The 24,051-nt window shown below is 38.9% G+C and overlaps 1 protein-coding gene across 2 annotated transcripts in view; it reads right to left on the bottom strand.

Moving 5' to 3' along the window:
* The window catches only part of ATP6AP1 (ATPase H+ transporting accessory protein 1), a 55,555-nt gene that overhangs the window by 18,410 nt on the left and 13,094 nt on the right, over window positions 1–24,051 (bottom strand). Inside the window, exons 4-7 of one of the 2 annotated variants that reach the window (XM_065663503.1) lie at window positions 23,777–23,970; window positions 22,678–22,721; window positions 17,214–17,299; window positions 2,350–2,388 (exon numbers count right to left, since the gene is read on the bottom strand). In XM_065663503.1, the coding sequence (XP_065519575.1) occupies window positions 2,350–2,388; window positions 17,214–17,299; window positions 22,678–22,721; window positions 23,777–23,970 (363 nt within the window). The remainder of the gene's footprint in view (window positions 1–2,349; window positions 2,389–17,213; window positions 17,300–22,677; window positions 22,722–23,776; window positions 23,971–24,051) is intronic. The other variant, XM_065663589.1, reaches the window with a different exon arrangement.

Genomic DNA, 24,051 nt, shown 5'->3' on the forward strand with positions numbered 1-24,051 from the left:
AATGCAGCTTAATGAAAGCATTTCTGAAAGTGGGCTTTATTTTGGTCATATTTGTAGTTTAAAATACAGGCAGTCACGGACTGTGCAGGCCTGTGAGTCTTCACTTGCTCAGCTGATAGGCAGGCAGGACTACTACACTAAACAGGAGCCTGAAAGCATCAGCTCTCTGGAGGAATCTCCCCCAAACTCTTACCAGCCTGTGTATTCATCCCTCAGCCTGGCGATGTGTTCCTCTAAGATAGCTGTGGGTGAGGTAATTCAGCACATTCACAACCAGAGATTCAAGAAAATTTAGTCTTGAGGCTGGAAGGAGGATTTGTGGCACACCGCAGTGTGGGACCCACTGGAGACCTGAAGACAGCAGTTGCTCCTTCCCATTGACCTGCAGTGGGAAGCTGAGAGCTCTCCAGTACATCCCTGACTCTATGTCTTAGGCACATTTTCTTACTCTTGTTGCTGAACAAGCATGAGTTTACTGAATTAAAATAATTCTCTCCATGCCATATATTTCATGCTAATCTATAAATTACAAGATTTTTCCCTGAGAAATGGATTATATCTACATTGAACTCTTGTAAATCATATTAGATTGTTTAGTAAAAATCCACAGTGGCAGTGTTGTCAATAATTAAACAATATTTTATTCTGTTGTTTAGTGCCCACTTTGCCTTCACCTAATCTGAACAATGGGATGTTTGAGTCACTGTCTTGCTCCTCCAGATTCATCAATGACATTTTTTGATCTTGGATATGCAATGAACAATCACAAGACCTAATTAAATAAGGCACAGAAAAGAAAGGGTGTCATTTACAGTGTCCTAGGCCAGAACTGTAATTACCAACAGAACCTGCAGTACAAGCAGCCTGGACAAAATTCTTCCCTTTGATCTGTGTTGCAAACCTCCTAATTCAGAATCATCTCTGTTGGAAAGGAGAAAGACAGCTGATCTGGCAACATTCTGATGCACCAACATGCTGATCTTTTCCAAAGTAAACAGACCTTACATCCAAAATTATTCATTTGTTTTCTTGTTGCTGCCAGGGTTTTGTTGGCTTTTCCAAAACAGAATGGCTAGACACAAGAAAAAAGATTTGGGGCCATTTTATATATTTGTTTGCAATATCATATTCAAATCAAATGATGGCAAACACATATGAGAAAAATACAAAATATGGGGAAGTAAGATTTTCATTGGCTGAAATGATGAATGGTAATGAACCATAGAAACAGGTTACATTTCATTACTAGTTTCAAAGTAGGATTTTTAGGAATCAGTTCAACATATGGTTATGCCTTTTTTTTCAGTCTTGGCATTTTTATTGCAATGTTTAGGTGTGCACATAAAGGATAAGAAAACTGTCTTGGTGGTGCTTGTTGCTCCTTTTCAGCTCTAATAGTATGGATCTATGACCGCATCCTCTCTGTGGAGTTATTGTAGCAGCTAACGGAAGGGGAAGGTCTTTCTGTACTTTCAACAAGTGAGGTGAGAAGGAAGAAAGGTCCACTCCCTTTCTCTTTTTAGGCTGCATCTTAGCCTAGTACCTGCCTCCATACTGTGCTGTGCACTGCAGCAGTGCACTCTCAGTATACATGCTATTTAGATGGCAAAAGGTAATTTTTAGTCACAACACAACTAAACCAGCTGTTGGTGTCACAAAACTGCATAAAAATCTCAGCTTCTACTAAAAAAAAAATTAAGTGCAGTAAAAAAACCAGATATTGCTTAATAGCAATAATAAATGCACAAAAGAGCCTGAAAACATAGGGCATGCAGATGTAGACAAAAGCTTAAAATACTTCATGAAAGGGAAGGTCAAAGAATCCTTTTGGATCACTTACGATGGCCTGAATCATGAGGTGTAACTAATATCGCAGGAGGGGAAACCAGGCACTACAACTGCTCCACAGCACCCCAAAGACAAATAACTGCTATCTGAACAAGATTTTGGGCTTGGTAGCTTGGGTCTTATGAATGTGTACAATTACCAGAAGGGAAATTGTGAAGAAGGTGGAGCCAGGTTCTTTTCAGTGTGGCCTGGTGATAGGGCCTGAGACAATGGGCACAAACTGAAGTACAGGACATTCTGTCTGAACATCAGGAAACACTTTCTCTGCTGTGAAGCGGACTGAGCACTGGCACAGGTTGCCCAAGAAATTATGGAGTCTCCATTCTCAGAGATGTTCAAAATCCAACTGGACATGGTACTGGGCAACATTTTTAGAAGGCCCTGCTGGAACAGGGAAGTTGTAGATGATCTCCAGAGGTCAATTACAACTGCAATTATCTATTCTATTCTAAATTATCTATTCTGTTCTAAATAATTTACAGGTTTAGACCTTGGCATTACCTGAGCAGGATGCAGGATGGGGAAGGCTTCTTCAAATTCCTGGATTTCAAAAAGAAGTCGTCTTGTTAGGGTGTGGTTTCCTGCCTACTAAGTGAACTACTCATATTTTACCTGCTGCTTTTTCCAAGTCCTATTGTTTGAATCAACATATCAGTACAAAATGTGAACAATGAGATACTGGCTATTGCCTACAGAGATATGAAATTAGGCATAGTACTGAAAAAACCCACTGATTTGGAGCAACGCAACATTTTGAGCAAGTTCAAATGCAAGCTTTGATGCAGCAACTACACTTCTTGTGCTCTGTTGTGAAGGATCTTATCTACCTCCAGCTAATTTTGACTTTCATTCCTTGTAACTAAAACTGACAGAGACAAAATTTCTGCTCTGCTTCAGCAGAACCCAGAGGATATTTAAACTACATTTTCCACTAGGAAAGTTTGTAGGTGTTTGTGACCCAGCTATATCAGAATTCCCCAAATATTTCCAGTGGAGATGCCTAGTTTATCAGGAACTACCAGAAGCTCATGTGAGTACACCATTATTTCTCATTCACCTATCTCATTCATGGTGGTACGTTAGCACAACTTCTGGGTAGCTTTTTCAATTTGAAATTTCTGTCATACTAAATCACCTGAAATTTTATAACTTGCGTACAATACAATAAAAAACACACATCTAAAGACTGCACACATCCCAAGTAATTGCACTTGCAGGTGTTCTCAGAAGCACAATTCAACTTCTGAAATTGCTCTTTCTTTTCATATAAAATCTCTTCAATGCAAGCTTCAATGTAAACCTACATTAAAGCTTTCAAGGGAAACAAAGCTGGCAAAAATGTGCATTGAGTAGATTCAGGGAAATTTAGAAACCTCATTTAGAAAAATCCATTCTGTACTTATGTAGAAGCTGCAGTAAGCTCTTAGATTGTGAGAGCCAAGCCCTTACATTTTTTACTCAGACATATTTTCTGTCAACATTAATGATTTTTTTCCTATGTAGAAACTTTAAACTGACCAGCATTCCTACTCTACACAGAAAAAGCAAGCAGGTACGTAATGTACTACTCTTCAGTGAAATACAAAATAGAAAATCTGATCTAGGTTATAACCAAAGAGAGAAACATTCTTTAAAATAAAGATAAAATAATTCAAAATCCATGGATAATTGAACTGTGACAATACTTGGCATAAGTATGGACTTGGATACCTGTATTGCTCACATACTTATGTGCATTCACACATATACATATATACAGAAAGAGTCGAGTGGAAATACACTCAGAAGTGAAGAATTTCTCATAGATCTCATTCTTTTCCCTATGGACTGAATGATCCACGTGTAGATCCAGATGGAGAAGGCAGAACTGAGGGCATTTACAAGAGGACTTAGAGAAGGAACTTAAAGTAGTCACGCTTAAAAGCACACAGAAAGAAAACTGTTTTCAAAGCAGGATTAAGTTTGCATTGCTGAAACTGGAATAAACCCTCACCAAAGAAAAGGAAACTAAACTACCAGAAATGGAAATTAATTAACACTTAGCACTATACTTTCTCCTTTTCACTTCCACTTCAGCAGCTGGCAGGGAATCATTAGGCCACTGCTTGCTATCACACTGAAGTTAACTCTGTGCTTCAGTATGACAACACTGTCACTTGCACTCTAGTGCAGGCACGTTTTACTGTGGAGCAGGGAATGGCGGCATACAGTAGGTGTTCCTGAGCCTGGGAAACCCCAGGGGAGTGCTGAGATCCTCCAGGAGCGTGGGGAATGTGAAGCTCCAGGGCAACCTTGGCTGCAGTGACCATGGAATGGTGAAACTGCCTTACTTTTTTTGCATGTTTGTCAAGCAACTGTAAACCTAACCAAGACATCAGAGTAAATACCAATAGCATGACATTTTGCCCAGAGGAATCCTCCACCTCTCTTTCCCTTCTTTACTGTCTTCATGTGAATATTAAAGTCAAAATATTGAGTCCCACTGTAAAAGTTAATTATCTCACTGTAAAAGATAATGTTCCATAATCGATTGCACTGTTATGGCTTGTGGAGAGTACCCAAGTAATATTCTGATAAAGCAGGGGAAAAAGAATGTGCAGGAATGAGGTAAATTATATCAATAGCAGTCATTTTTAATAATGATTACTATAATTTTCGTGCCCTGCAGGACGTACAACCAAACTTGCTGGCCCACATTATCATCCGATTGCTCCCCTGCCCAACAATGCAAACTTCTACCAGTAAACCAATGGCTCAGGACTGTGACACTCAGTTCCTACCTGGTGTTTTGCACCTCCCAGGGATTTTCATGAAAGCCAGGCCGGGACATGAATATTAAAGTCAGAATATGAGTCTCACTGTAAGAGTTAATCATCCCTTTAATGTAAAAATCTAAAAATCACTGCAAAATATAATGTTTTTATAATTGATAGGACTGTTATGACTTGTGGAGAATACCCAAGTCGTGACTAAGCGTTTCTAAATCTTCTGCTGGAAGGGACAAGAGAACTGCAATATTTATTACACTGCTCTCTTCAGTGGCCTTCATAGACACAATCTGCAGGGTCGGCTCATGTGTTTATGGCTGGATAGGCTGCTTTACAGGCCTGTCCTTTTGTAGCACCAGGCTGTACAAAAGAACTCTTGACTGTCATTTACAGAGAATGTGACTGCTCCGTGCAACTGAATATGGTGCAGAGATGAGTCAGTTAGCAGAGACCATGCAAGAGGCAGAACCCACAGCAGAGGAAGGCATTGTGATGCACCACTTGTGATAATCATTCTGATTGAAAGGCCTTAAAATGAGGCAAGACATTTTTGCATGGATGGGACACATAAGTACATTTATAAATGCCACAGTAGCCCAAATTTTCTGAAGAAAATTGTATTTCCTGTTATTTCATGCTCCAGATTTTAACAGATTTTTATACCAACTTTTTCAGCTAGCTTAAGGAAGAGCAGGGTTTGGCCTATAAAAAGATCTTGGTTTTATAAAATAAACCAGAATATGTACAAGCTGAAGTAGCAGTGGAAGGAGCTGCTACACTTAATTCTCCACCCTAAATTACACTGGTTTGAGAAATTCTGCCATGAAGATAAAAGAAGCTACAGATTTTACATCATTTTTAGACTGCTAAGGGGAATACCCGCTCCAACTGGTTGTTTTCCTCACTTTCTTATGTCCATATGTGGAATCCAAGTGCCATGGGAGATGTGAAAAAGGATGAGGAGCCTCTGCTGCAATAAGAGGACATGGATGTGTGGTGAGGGTTGGACTGAGGTTAGGTCAGGGTCTGGTGAGTTACCTAACTGAAAATTGCAGACAGGGGCTAAAATGTGTTACTCACAGTGCTGGGAGAGTCACCAGCACTGTTTGTGCCAGATGGTGGCTACTCCCAGGGAAGTGAAAAATCTGAAGATCCATAAAAGTCTGATTCTCTCCACTTAAAATTTTGATCCTTTTTCACTTTAGAAGACTAATCTGCAAAATTAAGCCTCTCCACCTTTTCTTTCCTAACTTGAAGAAAGAAGTGTGGACAGGGCGATCGTAGGACACGCTGCACTTCAAATTTTCACTGATACTTCAGAAACCAGATTTTTAACTTGAAGAAGTTGCACATCATTCTTACATGTCCCCAAGTCTGTCCGTAATAAATTACAGTCTAAATACAAGTGTGTTTTTCAAATGGTCAGATTCTCCCTGTAAAAATACTGTGATCAATATGACACCACCATTCTTTGCTTTCGGCATCTCCATCTGTGTGTGACAACTCTTTTGGAGGAAACAGAGGAAACAAGAACTTGCACTGCAGGAACTTGTGAAGGGAGCCTGGCTCTTTCTTTCTGGTTTCGCTGAATCAAAACACAAAGGCCAATAATTCTAGCAAACTAGATCTCTTCGACAGGGAATTTAAAACAAGGGGATTTTTGGTTTGTTTTAGGTTGTGCTTTTTGTTTTTTTCGGGGTTTTTTTTTTCCCACAGGAAATCAATAAAAAGGTTCTTAACTTCTATTCTGCTTTCTTGCACTCAGTATCCACTTAATTTTTCTGACAGTAGTGTATATATGCTAGAAGGTATATATATAAATGAAACCCACATCACAAAGCTTAGACAAAGCTAATCTTAGAAATAGCATCCATGCTTTTTAAAAGGAGATCACCATGTCATATTTTCTCTTGATAAACCCTATTTCCTCTTCCAAGTTTGTCTCACAATAGACATATTCCCACCAAAGCTTAGCTGACCCTTCCAGTTAACACATCTCAGCCAATGTCATCAGTCTCAAGTTTCATAATTTCCTTCATCTTCTAACAGGCCCTAGCCCATCAGCTAAAACAAAATGAAACCAAAGAATGCAACCTTTGCCAGCAGTTAGGTGTAGCTGCCACCTCAGAGGCTGGTAGTCACTGACTCCTGTCATGATGCTTTGAAACTTTGGAAAACTGAACTTTATCAGGTGAGGGGTATTAGAAAACAAATACCAACTTCCTTCCAGAACTTCTGTGGGATTGCTTTAGCAGCTTGATGCCTATTGCTGTTCCTACCCCATAGCTAAGCTTTAGCGCCAGGTAATAGCAAGCCTAGCTGGGGATTTGATTCAACCTCAAGCAGTTGCTCCTGCTGGCAGTTCATATCCTGAGAAAAGCCATGAGCAGTAGCAAAGAATATTGTTAGGGAAGTCATGTTCTGAAGAGGAGGAAGGGGTTCTCAACAGTGAGGAGGCAAAGTGGGATCCAATACCCACCTTGCAATAGTTCTGCTCAGTGTAAGGCAAGAAACCCTCCTTATTCTGTTTGAGGATTTTTCAAGCGATTTGGCTGAAAGCCCCAGAGGCAGAGATATCTAGCTGTTAGACTACTTGGGGTTTAGCTTTCATACTGTAGTGCACTAAAATGTGGAATGGCATTTTTTCTGATTCATTAAATATCTGTGAAGTCACTCAATCACTTGTACTGAAACAGAAATCCCATCACAGAAGAACAGCTGTAGTGTTTCAATAAAATTGTAAACATTGAGGTTTTAGTAAAATAGAAAAGGACAGAACAAGAACAATATATGCCATGTCATATCAAATTTGGTGTCAAGAACCACTTTAAGCACAGCTTTTACAGCAATGCGTCCATTAACAAATTAAATAAGAGCTCCATGGCATTCTGTCAGGAAAATTATGAGCATCTTGACATTTTTATTGGGTTTTTTTGCCTACCAGTGATACTAAGGATATATGTCAAACCACAACCAAAAAACAGAGATTCCCATGTGAGGCTGGAGTGAGCTGGAAAGGCCACAGTGTGATATGGTAGAACGACAGTGCTATGATGCTAGGTTGGCTCCCAGAAGAAACAAAGACTTTTCAACTTCACGCTGGGCAAATTGGCCTCCTCTCTTACAACATCCCCAGCTAACAGTCCAGGGGTCCACTGGCAAGTCCCACCATTGCCTCTGGGTTTGCTGTAGTGTGACTGGTGCTAACACAGGTGACTGCACAGGGGTCTGACTGTACTGGGCTATTTCCTCAGATGTTAGCAGCAAAAGTTCCTGTAATCAGTCAATTTTCTAATTAGACAGCTTTCTAAAAAGAAATATATTAGGTGACTGAGATCTGATCCAATTTAAAGCTGTCAGCTACAAGGGATGGGGAAATATAGTCCTCAGAAAGAAATAATGTCTGCATTTCAATAGACAAACACTGCCGTAACAGTCTGACAACATTTTATTAACACCCTGGACTAGTACTTAGCTTTGTCTGCTAAAGCGCTAATGTGAAAACTTTGTGAATAGAGGTTTGCATGCAACTTCAGGTTCGCATTTTTATGTAAAAGCCTGTAGGATTTAGTAAAAGTAACTTTTAGATCATTTCAACATAACTATCCATTGCTAAAGCAAGGATATCTTTATTTCTCTGTTAATCTCATAAATATGCTTGAAAAAAATATGCTTGTGAAGTAATAAATATGTTTGAAAAAAAAATTATCATCCGCTACCCTAATTTTAGAGACATGCATGCTGTACTTATGAGTTTAATGGCTGCATATGCACAACGGCTGTGTATGAATAATGATGGCCCCTCCTTTCAGTTTCAAATGGCAGAAAATCATTAGCTGATAGCTTTGAACAGAGTCTAATACTTCAGGGATAACAGGCAGGGTAAGAGTTATAAAGCAGAGAAAAACATAACCACTACGTGTGAAATATCGCAGATCTAGAACTGTCAAATATCTTCCTACCACAAAACACTGAATTTTTAAAATTGAAACATTCTGTGGCACTACATGAAGTGAATGAATTCTTATCAAAAGTGAAAAGAAAGACAGAATATGATATGCCAGTTGAAACTAAACTGAAATAATCCAGGTTTCTTCTCACTAGTTTTAACTGTGTTACAGATGGGATGCACTAAAGCTTACGGGTTTTTTATTCTGCCACCAGATCACAAACACTTCCCAGGGTGAGGGATCTGCATTTTACCAATTACTGTCAAACTTTTATGCCATGTTTTGGCAAAATGTGCATTTGTTCCTCTAATAGCTACCTCTTTAGCATAGACAACAGAGGCTGCAATAGAAATGTAATGGTGCAGGATACAAATGCCTTTGCCAGCACACAGGGCACCCCTGTGGTTGCACCAGCTGGTTCTTTTACCAGATTTATTCATTTAATTTCCTACAAAGGGAAGAAACACAAGAAGTACTGCAGGTAGATGTTTAAGGCAAAGCTGCTCTGACCCCACACAGGAGCTACCTAGCTGCACAACACCAAGGTGCCGGCTCTTCAGCCCTGGGAACATGCGGGAAGGAGAGACACTGAGATCCTCTGGGTGGATGGGATCGTTCCCCATTTCTAACACTTAACTTTCCCAAACCGGGAATGCATATCTGCCTCTGAAAAAAATCATGCCTATGGGCTTCGGTGTCTGGAAAAGGTGCTGAAGATACAAGTCCCTATGCTCACCAGTACCAATGAATGGAGGAGAAGGGATTCAGAGTTCCCTGACATGACTTGCATATCCTTAATCACAAGGATAGGATCTTGAGAATCTAACCTGTTTCACTGCGCTGAAAGCAGGAAAAACTGCATCATGCTTAGGGTGCCGCCTACCCAGTTTCCAGCTCACACAGCCGCTTTTTGCTGTGGACTTCCTGGTTGCCAGCAGAACAATGATTTACATGCAGCAGATGTTCATTTGATGTGGCAATCATTTTAATTTTCAAAAGTGGCAATTCTACAACAACCTATAGGTGAGCATGATGAGGAAAGTCCGCAAGCTTTCTTTAGTAGAGCTTTGTTTAGTCTGTTGGCTGCCTTTTCTGGCTCAGAGCCTTTAGTTAAATAAATTACATATTACCTTTCACATTCCTGTCCCTGAGGAATGCTATGTCAATATCCCAACCCTCCACTGCCAAGACACAAGACCAGCTAAATTGTGAGACCAAAGGTCCACCTAGCTCACTGCCAGTGGTACTGATAGTAACTGGCAGCTAAAAATAAGAAAAGGGTAAAAACAAATAATACTTGTCCCAGGATACCCTCCACGATTTCTGTAATGTGTGGGTTAGAATCCTTCAGAGCTGAAGGCTGCATTCAAATGAACACATGCAATAGGACTTTATTTTAACTCTTCCTTCCTATCTTTCTTGCATCAGTTCACCAAATCACTGAAATCCACGTACTTTCATCACCCTAAAATAGTTTATTTTGTTTCTGTAAAGGAATTTGGTGCTCCTGCATTCCTGCACCCCGACCTGTGAGTGGAGGTAATCATGATTACTGGCCAGAGACAGTATACTTATCTGTAATTATTTCCTGTTTAGTCCAACCATGTAATTGGTGCTTTATTTAGTATTTGCCTCTTGAAATGTCACATTTTGTAGCAAAAATATTTTAATCTCCTAGCTCTGCTGTATCCCTTTGGAAATGGGTGGTCAGAATCGCACACACTATTCCACTGGCAGACTTGATGAAGGACATAGTGAACTAATTGATACTTGCTGCTTTGCCCTTTTCCTTTCCAACATGCTTGGTAACGCCATGCTTGCTATTCATCCCACTGCTGACTGTTGGGATGTTCCAAGAGATCTACTAACGTTCACACTGTAATCCCTCTTCTGAGAAATAGCAGCCACTCATCACAGTGTAATATGCATATTTAAGGTTTTCCTTATGTGTGTTACTTTCCTTCATGCTGGATTTCGTCATTTTATCACCCAGTAAGACAGTGCTGTAAGTAGTTTCTCCAGCTTGTCAGTACATCAGGAAACTTTGGCACCTTTGGATTTCAGCCCCCTTTTCATACTAACAACATCTCTGTTGAACAGCCCAGGCATCACCATCAGTCCTCACAAAATCACACTGGTAATTACTGCCCACTGCAAACATCAATCCTTTATTTTTATCCTTTATTTCCTACTTTTATTTTTTTTATTTTTGTGCTAAAATTATTTCAGTTTTTTACCTTTTTTTACTGTAGCAACATGATCACTTTTACCTACATATTTTAAATGTCTCAGAGAACACCAAATCATATTATATTTTCTTCATATATCCACATATTTACCACCTTAGTTTCAACCATTCTTTTAAGTACAGAAGGCAGGATTTCTGGTTGTATTTCTCCAGAGAGATGGATCCTCTTTTCAAACTCCATGTCGCATTTGACACTTCCTGCTCCTCTGGGATTAAGACTGAAATAATTTGTAATTTATATATTTAGATATATGTTATATAAAACATAATTTGTAAGTAAGTTGCACATTAGAAAACATGACAATTAATAGTTTGGCAGTTTCTTATTTTACTTAAAATTTAGGTGAAAATTATTTGACCCTGGTGATACGATACTATTCATTTTATTGATTTATTCTGAAATCTCTTCTACTACCACTACAGCAGCAGCAAATGTTTTTGAGGCTTGATAATTTCTGTAAAAGTCTTTAAACCAAGGACTTCTCTACGTTCCACCATTGAGATGATCAACACAAACTCAGTTGACTTTGCTTTCTCACTCATTTTTCTGACTTCCTCTGTTTTGTTATACCAAATACTCTCTGAAACAATTCTTGTCTAATGTGGTTTTATTAATACTTTTTATGTCTTTTGAAAATTATTCTTTTTAATATCATTAAGTCTGCCATATGGTTTTGCACTAATATTGTAAGAATTTCTATTCTTTTTTCTTTTCTGTATGCACACAGGACTTTGCTTTTTGAAGTGTGGCTTTATTACTTTTAATAGCCTCACCTCTTTCACTCTGTTGTTTGATTATGCCACAGTTTGGGGTGTTTCCATGTGGGGAGGAGGGTGAGAGGAAAGAAGCTGTCTTTCAAAAATGCTTTCTGACATATAGTTTGAGTTTTTAATATGTTGTGTTTAAGCAGTTTGCATTCCATCTACAGACACTGCAGTTCACCAAATCACAGATATATGGATCATTTCTACTAGGTTAAAGTCTTCTTACTTGGACGCTATGTTCAGGCTCAGTCTTCAAAGAATAGGACTCTAGAATTCCCAAAATACTCGCCTTTGTCTCCTTGAACTCAAATTTTCTTTCAAATACAACAGCAGTCCTCTTTAGATCTGTTCTGTCATCCTGATAAATCTTTTACCTTGGCATTTTCCTTCCAGAAAGTTTTCAGCACACCTACCAACATGCCATATCAGTATGCTTCGGTTACACATTCATTTATTCTATCCTATTTTAGCCTTATACCTTAATTCTGTTCTGAATTATATTTATGACCTCTACTTATATATGACTGCATTTTTAAGAGTTTTCATTGCCATTTTTATACCTGCATTTTATCAGTTTCTGGGTTTTTTCCTAAGACAGAATACATCTTCACCTGTGTTCTCCACCATTGTTTTCCCACCCCAGGTTTCCTGGTCCTTAGTTTCAAATACAAAATAAATAGAACTTTTGAATTTGGTGTATATGGAACACCTGCATGGGCTTCATTATGCCTTAAAAATTGAGTTAGCATCTGAAAATAAAAAAAATGTTCTGATCAGATAAGAATAAGAGTTCAGTTCCACACTGCCCTTCATTTCCCAGTGAAGCCAATAAGCTTATATATATATATTAATAAATATCAAAATAAAATGAAAGCTAAAGTTGCAGAAATGTTTAAAGTGAATCTTAATGCCCTAGTGCAAAGTCTGGGGTTAAAGGTAAAACACTAATTTTCACTTATTTCCCTCAATTTCCCACTAATACACAGAATGAATCATACACAATTGCTAACAAGTATTTCTCACATCCTGAGCACTCAATTTCCAAGCTAACTTGTCTAAATGTTTGTTCATTTTTCTTACTCTAGACTGCTTTAAGCAGTCCTTTTCTAACTATTAAAAAGATTGTCTTTATTTAAACTTAGGTGGGTAAAAAACCCACCTAAGTGCATAATTTTCATCTACAAGTTGTTTTTGGTTTTTTTTATAATGGAATTCTTTAAGTGGGGAGAGGTAAAGGATGAGGAATTCGTTTGGTTTCTTCTTTTAAGTTGGAAGCACTGATGCTTTATTATACTAAGTCAAACTGTAATTGCTCCTTCAAATGTAAAAAATACAAGAATAAATGGACAAGGAAATTCCTATATTCTAGAATGCAAGAGGATATTAACCTTACAACCCCAGCTCCTGCAAATGTCACTGTAAGCATTTTTCTGACATGCCGTTCATGGGGAAAGTTCCAATCATATAATGTTTGAGTATATTAAATGGTTAAAAGCATACCATTAATCAGAAGCCTTCATTAATCGGAAGCTGGAAGTTAATGGGGTGGATGCTGCAGAGTTTAGTCTCCTCAGAGAGGCGAACTGAATAGTCAACAAGAGAGGAACTGGATCTCAGTGGAAGATGCAGCACTGAGAAATGTAGAAGGCGAAAACTAAGAAAATTCAACCACCAGCACTTGTAAAAGAAGATAAAAACTTTTCATACTCTTTTCAGCTGGGTTTCACATAAATAGCACCTTTGAGATACCTTCAAGAGACACTTTTTAAGGGTCAAATGAAAACACTTGTGCTGTAGATGCCCGTGGTACTTATGGCTGAATAAAGCTACTATAACTCACATTGCCTGGCTCTGAGTGGGATCAAAGATTCAACACACTTAAATGCCAGCCAGAGCAGACAGCTTGTCGAATGAAGTAGTCAAAAGCCCACAGTAGCTGAAGCTGTCTGAAGGTGTGGAGGCAGTAATGAAGGTTTAAATAGCACTTCACAATGCATCTGTACAAAGTGTATTCAGCAAAAAGATTATCAGCTGGGAAGCGGCCATAAATCTCCTTTTGGCAATATGTGGTTCCGCAGCATTCAATATAACTGGGAAGAGATAACAACTATAAAGCTGTCTTGCAGAAGTTTCAGAAGCAAACTTGTAAAAATATGGCACGGACTAGAGTTTCATCTCATCCCACAGCAGTCCCCTACAAAGTAGATCGGAAGGATCATACCCTAAAAAGCCTTTGATTGGAAAAAGAACCCTGGTTGATGACTTCAGATGTAGACATTTACACCTCACTTGCCCAGAATGAGGTGGTACAAATCACCCTCTCAGTATCAGAGCAACTCAGCCAGACCTTGAAGGCTAAGCATTTTAGAACAAGAGCAGAAAGATGTGGCAATTGCCTTGTTGGAGGAAAGCAGATGAGTTATAACACGATGGGATATCTAGAGGAATCATCATCTGGTTAGTGAAACTATCTCATCTAGGTCACCAAAAAGCCTATGTTTCAGGGTCTTAATTCTGTCTTCTGCTTCGGATGCTGAAACTGGAACAGAACAAGCACCAGCCTGAATAAATCTCTGTCATGCATTGGAGTAATCAACTGATAACTGTGATAGCCCAAAGGGATCAATGGCTGCACTGCCTAAACTAAACAGCTCTTTCTCATCAGGTCCTAAAAGAGATTCGATCCTGTGGGAGTTTTCCTTTCTGTCTCATAAATTCATTTCCTGTGAAGTCACTACCAGTCTGGAATCTTTTCCAGTATATCTCACATTTATTTTTCTCTGCTTGAGGTAATGGAAGAATGAATGAATATAAAAAGACAACGCTACAAAGCCATTAACTGCCCAACAGCAAGAAGGTAGTGTTATCAGGAGAGAAGTATCTCATAGCCCCAGTTGTTGGCAGCTTCATTGAATAAAATTTATTTACCTAATCAGAAGGAGTTGTCCATTCTTTTTTTTAAGTGCTATGTTTAAAACTCATTTCCTTCACCAATGAGAAAAGCCAACTTAGTAAGTGCAAACCTTTCCCACTGAATAATTGCTATTGATTTTTAAATGTACTAAGTAATCACAGAATGATAGAATGTTTGGGTTGGAAGGGACCTGAAAGATTATCTGGTTCCAAACCCTCTGCCATGGGCAGAGACACCTTCCACTAGACCATGTTGCTTAAAACCCCACCCAACCTGGCCTTGAACATTGCCAGGGATGGGGAAGCCGCAGCTTCTCTGGGTGACCTGTGCCAGCGTCTCACCACCCTCGCAGTGAAGAATTTTTTCTAGTAATAGTATCTAATGTAAACCTCCCCTCTGTCAGTTTAAAGCCATTTCCCCTTGTCCTGTCCCTACATGCCCTTGCAAAAAGTCCCTCTCCAGATTTTTTGTAGGCCTCCTTTAGGACTGGAAGGCTGATTTAAGGTCTCCCCAGAGTCTCCTCCAGGTTGAATAACCCCAGCTCTCTCAGCCTGTCTTCATAGCAGGGATGCTCCAGCCCTCCGATCATCTTTCCCATATGATCAAAGTCTTTTACTTCTCATGTATAGTGATCTCGGTTATCAATGGGCAGTAACTCTGTAACTTCTAGATCATGATACATAGTTTTTAGAGTTTAAACAAAAGGAGTTAGCCCTTTATCTTAAGGTTATGAAACAGTTCACATCTTCCCCAGTTCAAGCACAGCCAAAGATATGCAACACATACCAAGAAGAGGTTACATGCAAACGTACAGACCGATGAACCCTCAAAGGTACTTTTTGTTTTGCCTTTTCTAGCTCTGTACAGAAGCTGATAACCTTGAATGCACTGAAATAACTTAAAAGTTTTTTGGGGGTGAGAAAATATGCTTCAAATGGGTTTATATAGCATTGAATTTACAAAATTAAGAAAAGTTTTAATTGCCTTTTTTTTTAATGCAGAACATCTTAAAATACATTGCTTTAATTATTTAAAAGTGCTCCAGTTGCTCAAACTAAGTCACTTTAATTTAGAAAGCCTGTTGAAATATGTATAGATGTAAAATTCAACAAACTTTAAAAACTGCTCAGAAAATTCCTTCTCATAACACCAATTCCTTCATTAATTAAAAATATTTTTCATTCCAATTGTTGTAAATGCAATTTTCAGCTAAGTGTGCCTTTGATTTCAAAGAGTAAAGATCCACAATAGCTAAATAATTTTTATTTTTACTTTGGGTATCTGTTTAAAAAATTTACAAAAAAGGCAGATCAAAACCCCTGGACTCAAAAAGGACAGATCAAAAACTCTGGACTAAATTCTCCCCTTTACCACAAGAACATACAGCATAGAGAATGTCGATGTGAGCTTGCTTCCTCATGCTTTGTATTCTAAGTCTGGTCTTCAAAACCCAGTCTCTGGAAATGAATTTCACAGGGTGGATTACTGAAGAAAGATCCTGGTTTTTCTCAGTAGAACTAGCCTTTTTCCTAGAGTCTGAAGGGACTATTCTGATCATCTTGTTGGTCAGCCAGATGTTCAAGACCCTACCTCCCTGCAAAAACCCAGATTATTTCTAGTTGAACACAGAACACCTCTGGGAGATTCATCCACTTTTGGCTTAAAAAACATGTATGAAGTGCAGTCAAGTTGCCTCTTATTCTTCTCTTGGATAAGCTAAAGAGACTTCACCACCACACCCATTTAAAACAGGTTTTCTAGGTTTTGTTCTTGTTTTAAGAACAGATGTGAATTTTTCATAGTGTTGTCTCTTGGAAACCCTGTAGCTTTTAAGATCCTGTCTGCGCTGCTCACACTAGAGCTAGATAATCCCACTAATGCCTTTCCTGTTGCCTAAATCAAGGAAATGATATCTTCTGTATTCTCAAATTACTTTATCTTGAGTTTGAATTAAAATTCTAATTAAACTAAGCACCATATCAGGAGCTCATATGTGTTACCACCAGAACAGATATTTCTTTCAAAGTTGCTGATGCATACAGCCCACCCTTCATAAACCTCTCTTCTTAGTGGGAACTCTATTCTGTTTTTCTCAAGGCATGACAAACTTCCATTTAATCACATTAAAATTAAAATATGAATATTTCTTAAGTACAACCTGTGTGTCATACAAACCAGATAACTCTGCATAAATAACTATTCTGCAACACTACTTACTGCTAACGTAATATGATGTGATCTATAAATGGTGTTCTGGCTATTAGGAAGGGTGAAAACTTTACTTCCAGTTGTAAGTACCAAATACTGACTAAAAGAAATGAAAAAGCTAATTTAGAAATTTACACATTAGTAGCCTTCAGTTAACTAACACTTTGTCTTTACTGACCAGCCATGCTAGGATGCTCGATGAGGTTTCACGTAGAACTTGCTATAAGACCTTTAGAGTCAGTTGGAAAAAAAAAAAGTATCTAAAATTACAGTCCTTCAAAATAATAATAAGTCCTAAAGATAACTGCAGATTTATGGTCTCCTAGAACAGGAAAACTTCAGCAGTTATGTAATACAGCTATCATGCATGAAAATTCATTTTTGGTCAAAACCTCATAGAATACAGATTGCTTGCTTGTGTAATCTTGAAAATCATCTACAGCGTTTCTCTCTAAACATTAAGTTGTTAGTTGCCAAAAATCTGACAGCTCTAGGCACTGAAGATTACTCACCCTTGAAGGTCTCACTGCAGTATAAATTACCGAAAAATTAATCCCTCGTTCCTGCAAATCCATGGTCAGTCTTCCAATTATTTTGTCTATAAATAGAAACACACATAATTTAACAAACTCTGCAAGCTGAGAAAGCTGAAATTTACAGTAGCTGGAAAATTAATGAGTTAGATGTTTAAGCTTATTTAGTTTATTTAAGCAATTTAGGTGTTCATACCATTTATATGTCACTAGGTACAAATGGGGTAAGACATGTTCAGTGTCTTGAAAAATGCACAATTTCAGTGAGACAATACAAGCAATTAAATTACAACAGTTCAGAAAAAAAGGGTGATTTTGAAACTGAAAATTAAATGCCACAGAAACAATACCTGAAAGGTTGAACTTTGGGCAATTAAAAGCAAGAGCAGAAGAAATCACTTAAGAGATGAGAGCAGGATGCATACACTGTCAGTAAAGATGAGTTAATAAATAATAAAGCTTAAATAGTATTATTCTGTGATTTACAAAGTACACAGAACCAATCACTGAGAAACAATACCCCAATGCAGTGCTTAGTCTGGGACATGATCTGCGTATTATTGGCAGCAATATTTCTTTTTGCTTCAGTGGATTTGGAGCCTGATTCTGCACCCTCAACAGGATATGGAAAATTTCATTCTTGACTACACTGTGGGCCAAAAGAGAAATATGGTGGGATATTTCTGAAAAACAGGAGGGAAAAGTCAAGGAAGAGAGGACCTTGCAAAAAGGTCCAAAGACACCTCTACAGAAGATCCTCCTTTAGTTCTGAAACCACAGGCAGTTGTGCCACATATTTACACCTGTAAAATGTTTTCAAGCTGTATGCGGAATATTAACATCTGCTTATGATAAGGATCATAATAGCTGTGAATCAGGAACCATTATTAGTGTTGTTATTGAGATTGCTAAAGAAATAAGAACGCAGACTCACATTTATTGTTTCACTTCTCATCCATGTGCCAGTGTGGTGAATGGATATTTTACAGGCTGGACATACATGCTTCTCAAATTCTGAGGTTATACTTTATAAAAATTGTATTTCATTTTCGTGAACTGGAAGTAGAGCTTATATTATTATCCTTTTTAGCCTCTTCTATTTACAGCAATTATGATCTGCTGGCTGAGTAAAATGCTTAGCTTTTGTAAAAATGCAAGCATTGGTTTTTCTGCAGGATTTTAATCAAACTGATTTCCTCATATCAGTCAAGAATTGCAGCTAAGCAAATCTTCCTTCTAAAAAATTATTGCTAAAAGGATCTACTCTAAGAAATGGACTTACTCCGAAAAACAACTGCTTGTGTGCTCCTAGTGTAATTGTATTGGGTGTGGAGGCATTACATAAGGTAGGATTTGCATTCTACATGCACAGGATGCAACTCACTGGAAATTCTCAGCAGCCTCAGCTAAAATTTGCAGCAGAAAAAAAATAATACATAGGAAAATACATGGATTGTCTCTGGATTTTCTTTCACTACAGCAACCGATTGCTTTCTGAAATAACATGCTATTTGCATGTCACCTCAGTAAGGAGCTATGCATAACTACAGTTACCAGTAACATCTATATCTCTTGCCTTTGGGAAGATTCTAGAGGCAATTCCTTCATTCAGAGAAGCTGCTGTAAACACCCTCATGACAACAGAGTTGATATCGATCTTTGTTTGCCTGTGTTCAAAATTCTACTTTGCTTCTGAGTGTCTGCAAATTTCCTAAGGAAAAGGGCCCAGGTTGTCCATCATGTTTTAAAGCACCTGAATTACAGAGTTAGCCATCCCAGGCTCTTTGATGGAACAAGAGGCATCTCCAGGTGGTGATATTGATGTTAGAGTGGTTCTACTGAAGTGTATCTTTAATTTTAGATAGCATGGATCAAGAAAACACTACATACATCTACGAATGTAAAACTGTTTGTCTAGGGTAACACCTTCCAGTTAGCAAGACTGCCTGAATTTACACCCTGGTGGAAGAAGTAAACCCTTCTAATTCATTGACGACACATGCCTTGAATTTCAACAGGGAATGTGGTATTAATGCTACTGTTAATTTCTAATCTAATTTAATTTCTTTTTGTGAACATGGATGGAAGGGATGGAAGAAACTAACTGAGAAGAAATGTTCTGGAAGAAGAAAGGTGACAAGAAGAGTACAAACTACAAACAGGAGAGAAAGAACAGAAAAGAGTAAGATGAGAGGGGGTAAAATGAGAGAGAAGAGAGAGTGGAAAGCACTGAGAATCAGAGTGGGAAAAGGAATACATGCAATAGTAACTAAAGCACTTCAGCTTAAGCAGATGGAGTCACAGGCAGCTTTTCCATCAATTTTGAAGGAAGCTGGATCCAGCAGGTAAGACTGACATGACAGAATGCAACCTTCTAAGCAAAGAAACATTTAGGAAAACTGTCAAAAACTGAGGAGCTATGTCAAACACTGCCTCATGCAAAAGAAAAAAAAAAAGAATACTGAAAGGAAGCATACGGAAAACAGTAAGCCTGAATCCCTTGAAACTTGAGCAGATTTGGTTTCTGAATTCCAGTTTGAATTTTGTAATGAGCCTCATTTTAATAACATGCTAAAAACCTCTGCTTACTCCAGCTTCTAGATATTTCAGAGCAGTACATTTCCCATGGGAAGAATCTGAGCCCATTTGTTCTGTCTTACAGAGCTTCCTCTCTGCAGTGAGTAAAACAGCAGGAGAGATTTCTCTGACATTTTATTACATCAGATTTTAAAACCCTCTGCAGCAGAAAGGAAAGACGTTGATGTGACAAACATAAGAGGCTTTGTGAATTCTGGGCAGCCTAATACAGGTCTGCAGTGTTCTTCTATGGGTTTATTGTTGATACTGACAAAAAAACCCAACAACTACACTCCATATTTATAGGTTAACAATTCTCTTATCATAGAATCATAGAATCACAGAATCATAGAATAGTGTGTGTTGGAAGAGACCTCCAAAGCTCATCTAGTCCAGCCCTCACTGCAATAAGCAGGCACATCTTCAAAAATATGAGGTTGCCAGAACCACATCCTGCTTGGCCTTGAATGTCTCCAGGGATGGTGCATCCACCACCTCTCTGGGCAGCCTATTCCAGTGTTTTACCACCCTTATGATAAAGAGTTTCTTCCACACATCCAGCCTGAATCTCCCCTCTTTTAGTTTAAAACCATCACCCCTTGTCCTATTACAACAAGCCCTTCTAAAAAGTTTCTCCCCATCTCTCGCAGGTCCCTTTTAAGAACTGAAAGACTGCAATAAGGTCTCCCTGGAGTCTTCTTTGCTCCAGGCTGAACAACCCCAAATCTCTCAGCCCTTTTTCATAGGAGACGTGTTCCATTCCTCTGATCATTTTTATGGCCCTTCTCCGGACTCTCTCAAACAGGTCCATGTCTTTCCTGTACTGAGGACACCAGAGCTGGATGCAGGACTCCACGTGGGGTCTCACGAGAGCAGAGTAGAGGGGCAGAATCACCTCCCTTGACCTGCTGGTCACGGTTCTTTGGATGCAGCCCAAGACTGTCCTGCGCAGTGAGTTCACACTGCCGGCTAATGTCTAATCTTTCATCCTCCAGTACCCGCAAGTCCTTCTCTTCAGGGGTACTCTCAACCCCTTAATACCCCCTGTATTGATACTGAGATATTGCCCCAACCCAGGTACAGGACCTGGCACTTGGTCTTGTTGAACCTCGTGAGAATGAGGTTCATGTGAGAAAGTATGTGAAAAATAGCATTTTTTGTTGCTTACCCAAGTTTGATCTAGCAGCAGTCCCTCTGCAACAAACACCCATTAATTCTCCACCTTGCAAGCAGTTTTGACCTTGAAGGGTCTCCTGACAGCAATATTCAGCAAATGACCATGGTTGTGCCTAAACACCTAAAGCTGCTGGAGCCCAAACTACATGACTTGGAAGACTGTGTCTGGGACACTTACCTACTACTTTTGGAAGGACTCTCTTCCGATTCCCATCTGCTGCACAGACTTTCGATGTTTTAAGGAACTGTGGCTCAGTAAATTTCATTTGAATTAAGACTTCCTGCTGATGTTATTTCTAGTTTTTATTCAGCAATTGAGTGGCCACTTTGCCAAATAAATCAGAAAGTGAGGATTCAGACCACACTCCCACTTTTCTAGAGCACAGCTGAGATGCAGAATACTAACCGCAGATTTTGCACTTGGTCATACAAAGCAGTACATCTTCCCTCATCCACACACCTTTTTCCTCATAACAGCTAGATGACACTATCTAGAAAGCTGGTATAGCCTGTTCCTCCATCATCCCACAGGTCTCCCATTAACTTTGCTGTTCCAAAACGAAAGTGGCCTGAGACAGGGTTTGGGAAACTTACTCTTGAGTTTGTGCAGCTGATGAAATAAATGTCCCATAAAGAAAAGGCTAATGTTTAGGCAAGGCCAGCATTAAGCTAAGGCTTTTCATATTTAATATGCTTGGGGACAAGAAAGCAGAACTAAACAACTCCTCTGCAAATCAAGGCTGTAAATCCAGCTGCTTGAGTACAAAAACCACACTCACTTTGGAGCAGTGGAAGGGACAAAGAGGGAAGGATACACCACTGGTTCCAGTGCTAAGGTATTTTCCCTTGATTTTCAAATTTACACCCATAGCTTTAGGCAGAAACAGTCACAGGCACTAAGGACACTGTTTAATCATTAGCCCACTACACTATGCTACACTAGACTACATTACACTACACTACACTATACTACACACTCCTGAAGATACCACTACAATGATTTCCAGACTTTATAACTTGATCTCTATTACAAGTAGTAAGTGAAAGAACTGCAAAATCAAAACAGATACCTCTCAGTGCCTTTTGGGTGTACGGCACCTCTTTTTCATCCAGATGGTAGGTAAGAGAAGTCTTATTATAGTGTTATTTGAGAGATTGAACTTTAACAAGCAGTCTTCAGCAAAAACAATAGAAGACTAAAACCAAAGGCTGTGAAGGGCAACAGTATAGTTTTCCAAAGACTAGAAAAACATTTGCTATTAATTCACATACCTTCTGTTGAGACTATGACCTTCAAACTGCTGAATGAGCCTGACACCTCCAGCTGCCGGTGCGGCAGGTGAGATGCAAGGAAGCAGCTCAAGCTGGATGGAGACATAGGGCCTGTACTCTGAACAAGGAGGATCTCAGAGCATAAGCAAAGGCCCATGCCTGAAGCAGAGGTGAATTATCATTACATTTCAGGTCACAGAGCCATATCCTTTTAGGGGGATTTTGAATCAGATGCTCAGTACTTCAACACTACGATAATTGACTGCTTGTAAGTACTATAGACAGGGGAAGAACAAAGAACAAACCTTTAAATAGTAGTATTACAGCAAAACCCAGGAACTAGAGAATACAATCTGCTCAAGCGAAAACACAGACTTAAATGATAAAATGTGAGTTATATCTTGATTATACTGCTTACCATTTTCAGCAATTGCTTCCAGGGTGGAAATCTCATTTAAACCACTACAAAAAGAGTGGGAGAAAAATAATTAAAAATCTTTTCTAGGCAAGAACAATGTGAACCAGAAATGTACAAGGACACTGACTAGGAGACGGATTACTGTCAGCATCAGTCACTTCGTCATTCTCTCATGTCCTCCTCACGACCCTTTTCTTCTGCAAAGCTATTAGTAGTATAAGGACCACACCTTCAGCTGATTCTTCAAAACTCTCAAACTTCCTTAGTTGCAGAGAAGCGAGACTACTGATGGTATTTTGACCAACCTCTGCACGGGGTTTTTTTCACTTGGTGTTGGCCCATTGTCTAACATTTGTACATGAGCTCCTTAAAATGGGTATCATGTCTTTTTATGTGTAGTGATGTGGTAGCTATAGTTGCACTTCATTAGGACACATTGGTACATGCACCCTATACTGACATGTACAAATGCCGGAGTAACAGGCTAGGAAGAACAAAGTGCAGGAGAAGCTGAGCAGAGGAAATTGATACACCCAAGCCTTATATTTTCTAAATATACATTCCCTGAAGGAACCATTTCTCTCTCCAGCTCTGTTAGATCACAGTTGTCACAGGCCTGGAAACACGAAGAATTATAGCCCTCTTTTTCCTTCTAGAGTGATGAAAATCAGTCTCGTTATTCATACTAACTTTAGGTTTGTCTGTATGTTTATCTTCTTGTTTATTTATCCTGCCAGGTTTTTTGATGCCTAGGAATGCCTTCTAGTAATTAATTCTGCAGGTTAATCATGTACTGTATAAAATAATTCAGCCTTTCTGCCAGAAGTGTGTTGCTATTTAGTTTTATTAGTTGTCCCTTTGTTCTCATATAATGAGGCAGACAAAATAGAACACTTGACTGACTTTCTCAACATAATTCATCTATTACACCTGCTAAGCTCATCAGGGGACTCTAAAAAGCACCAAATTCACCCTTGCAAGAAAAATAACTTTGTTAACCCTACGAACTTGCACTTTGTTTTTTAAATTTCCTGGATTTTCAAAAACTTTAAGAACTGTGCACACACACGGGTCAGTTTTGTTTGTGACAAGCTCCTACCTGACAAGTGGTTGTAGCTGAATCACCAGTAAGTTTGGTTTAGGTGTATTCACTTCCAGCTGAGAGACATTGAGATTAGTTACGTTTGTTAAGTTCCAATCTTCTGACTCCTGAAGAAAGCTCAGGAGGTACCTGGTAGTCTCACAGTCAACAGCTGGCAAAAGTAAAGATGAAGGAGAAGACTGAAGAATTTCCTGTAATAAATTTGCAAACAGTTATTTACTTGCTTAATAATGAAACACAAACCTTGTTTTTCAATGCGTCCCTAATTTAAT

The sequence above is a fragment of the Lathamus discolor genome, chromosome 1 (assembly GCF_037157495.1).
Source record: "Lathamus discolor isolate bLatDis1 chromosome 1, bLatDis1.hap1, whole genome shotgun sequence".
Taxonomy (NCBI): domain Eukaryota; kingdom Metazoa; phylum Chordata; class Aves; order Psittaciformes; family Psittacidae; genus Lathamus; species Lathamus discolor.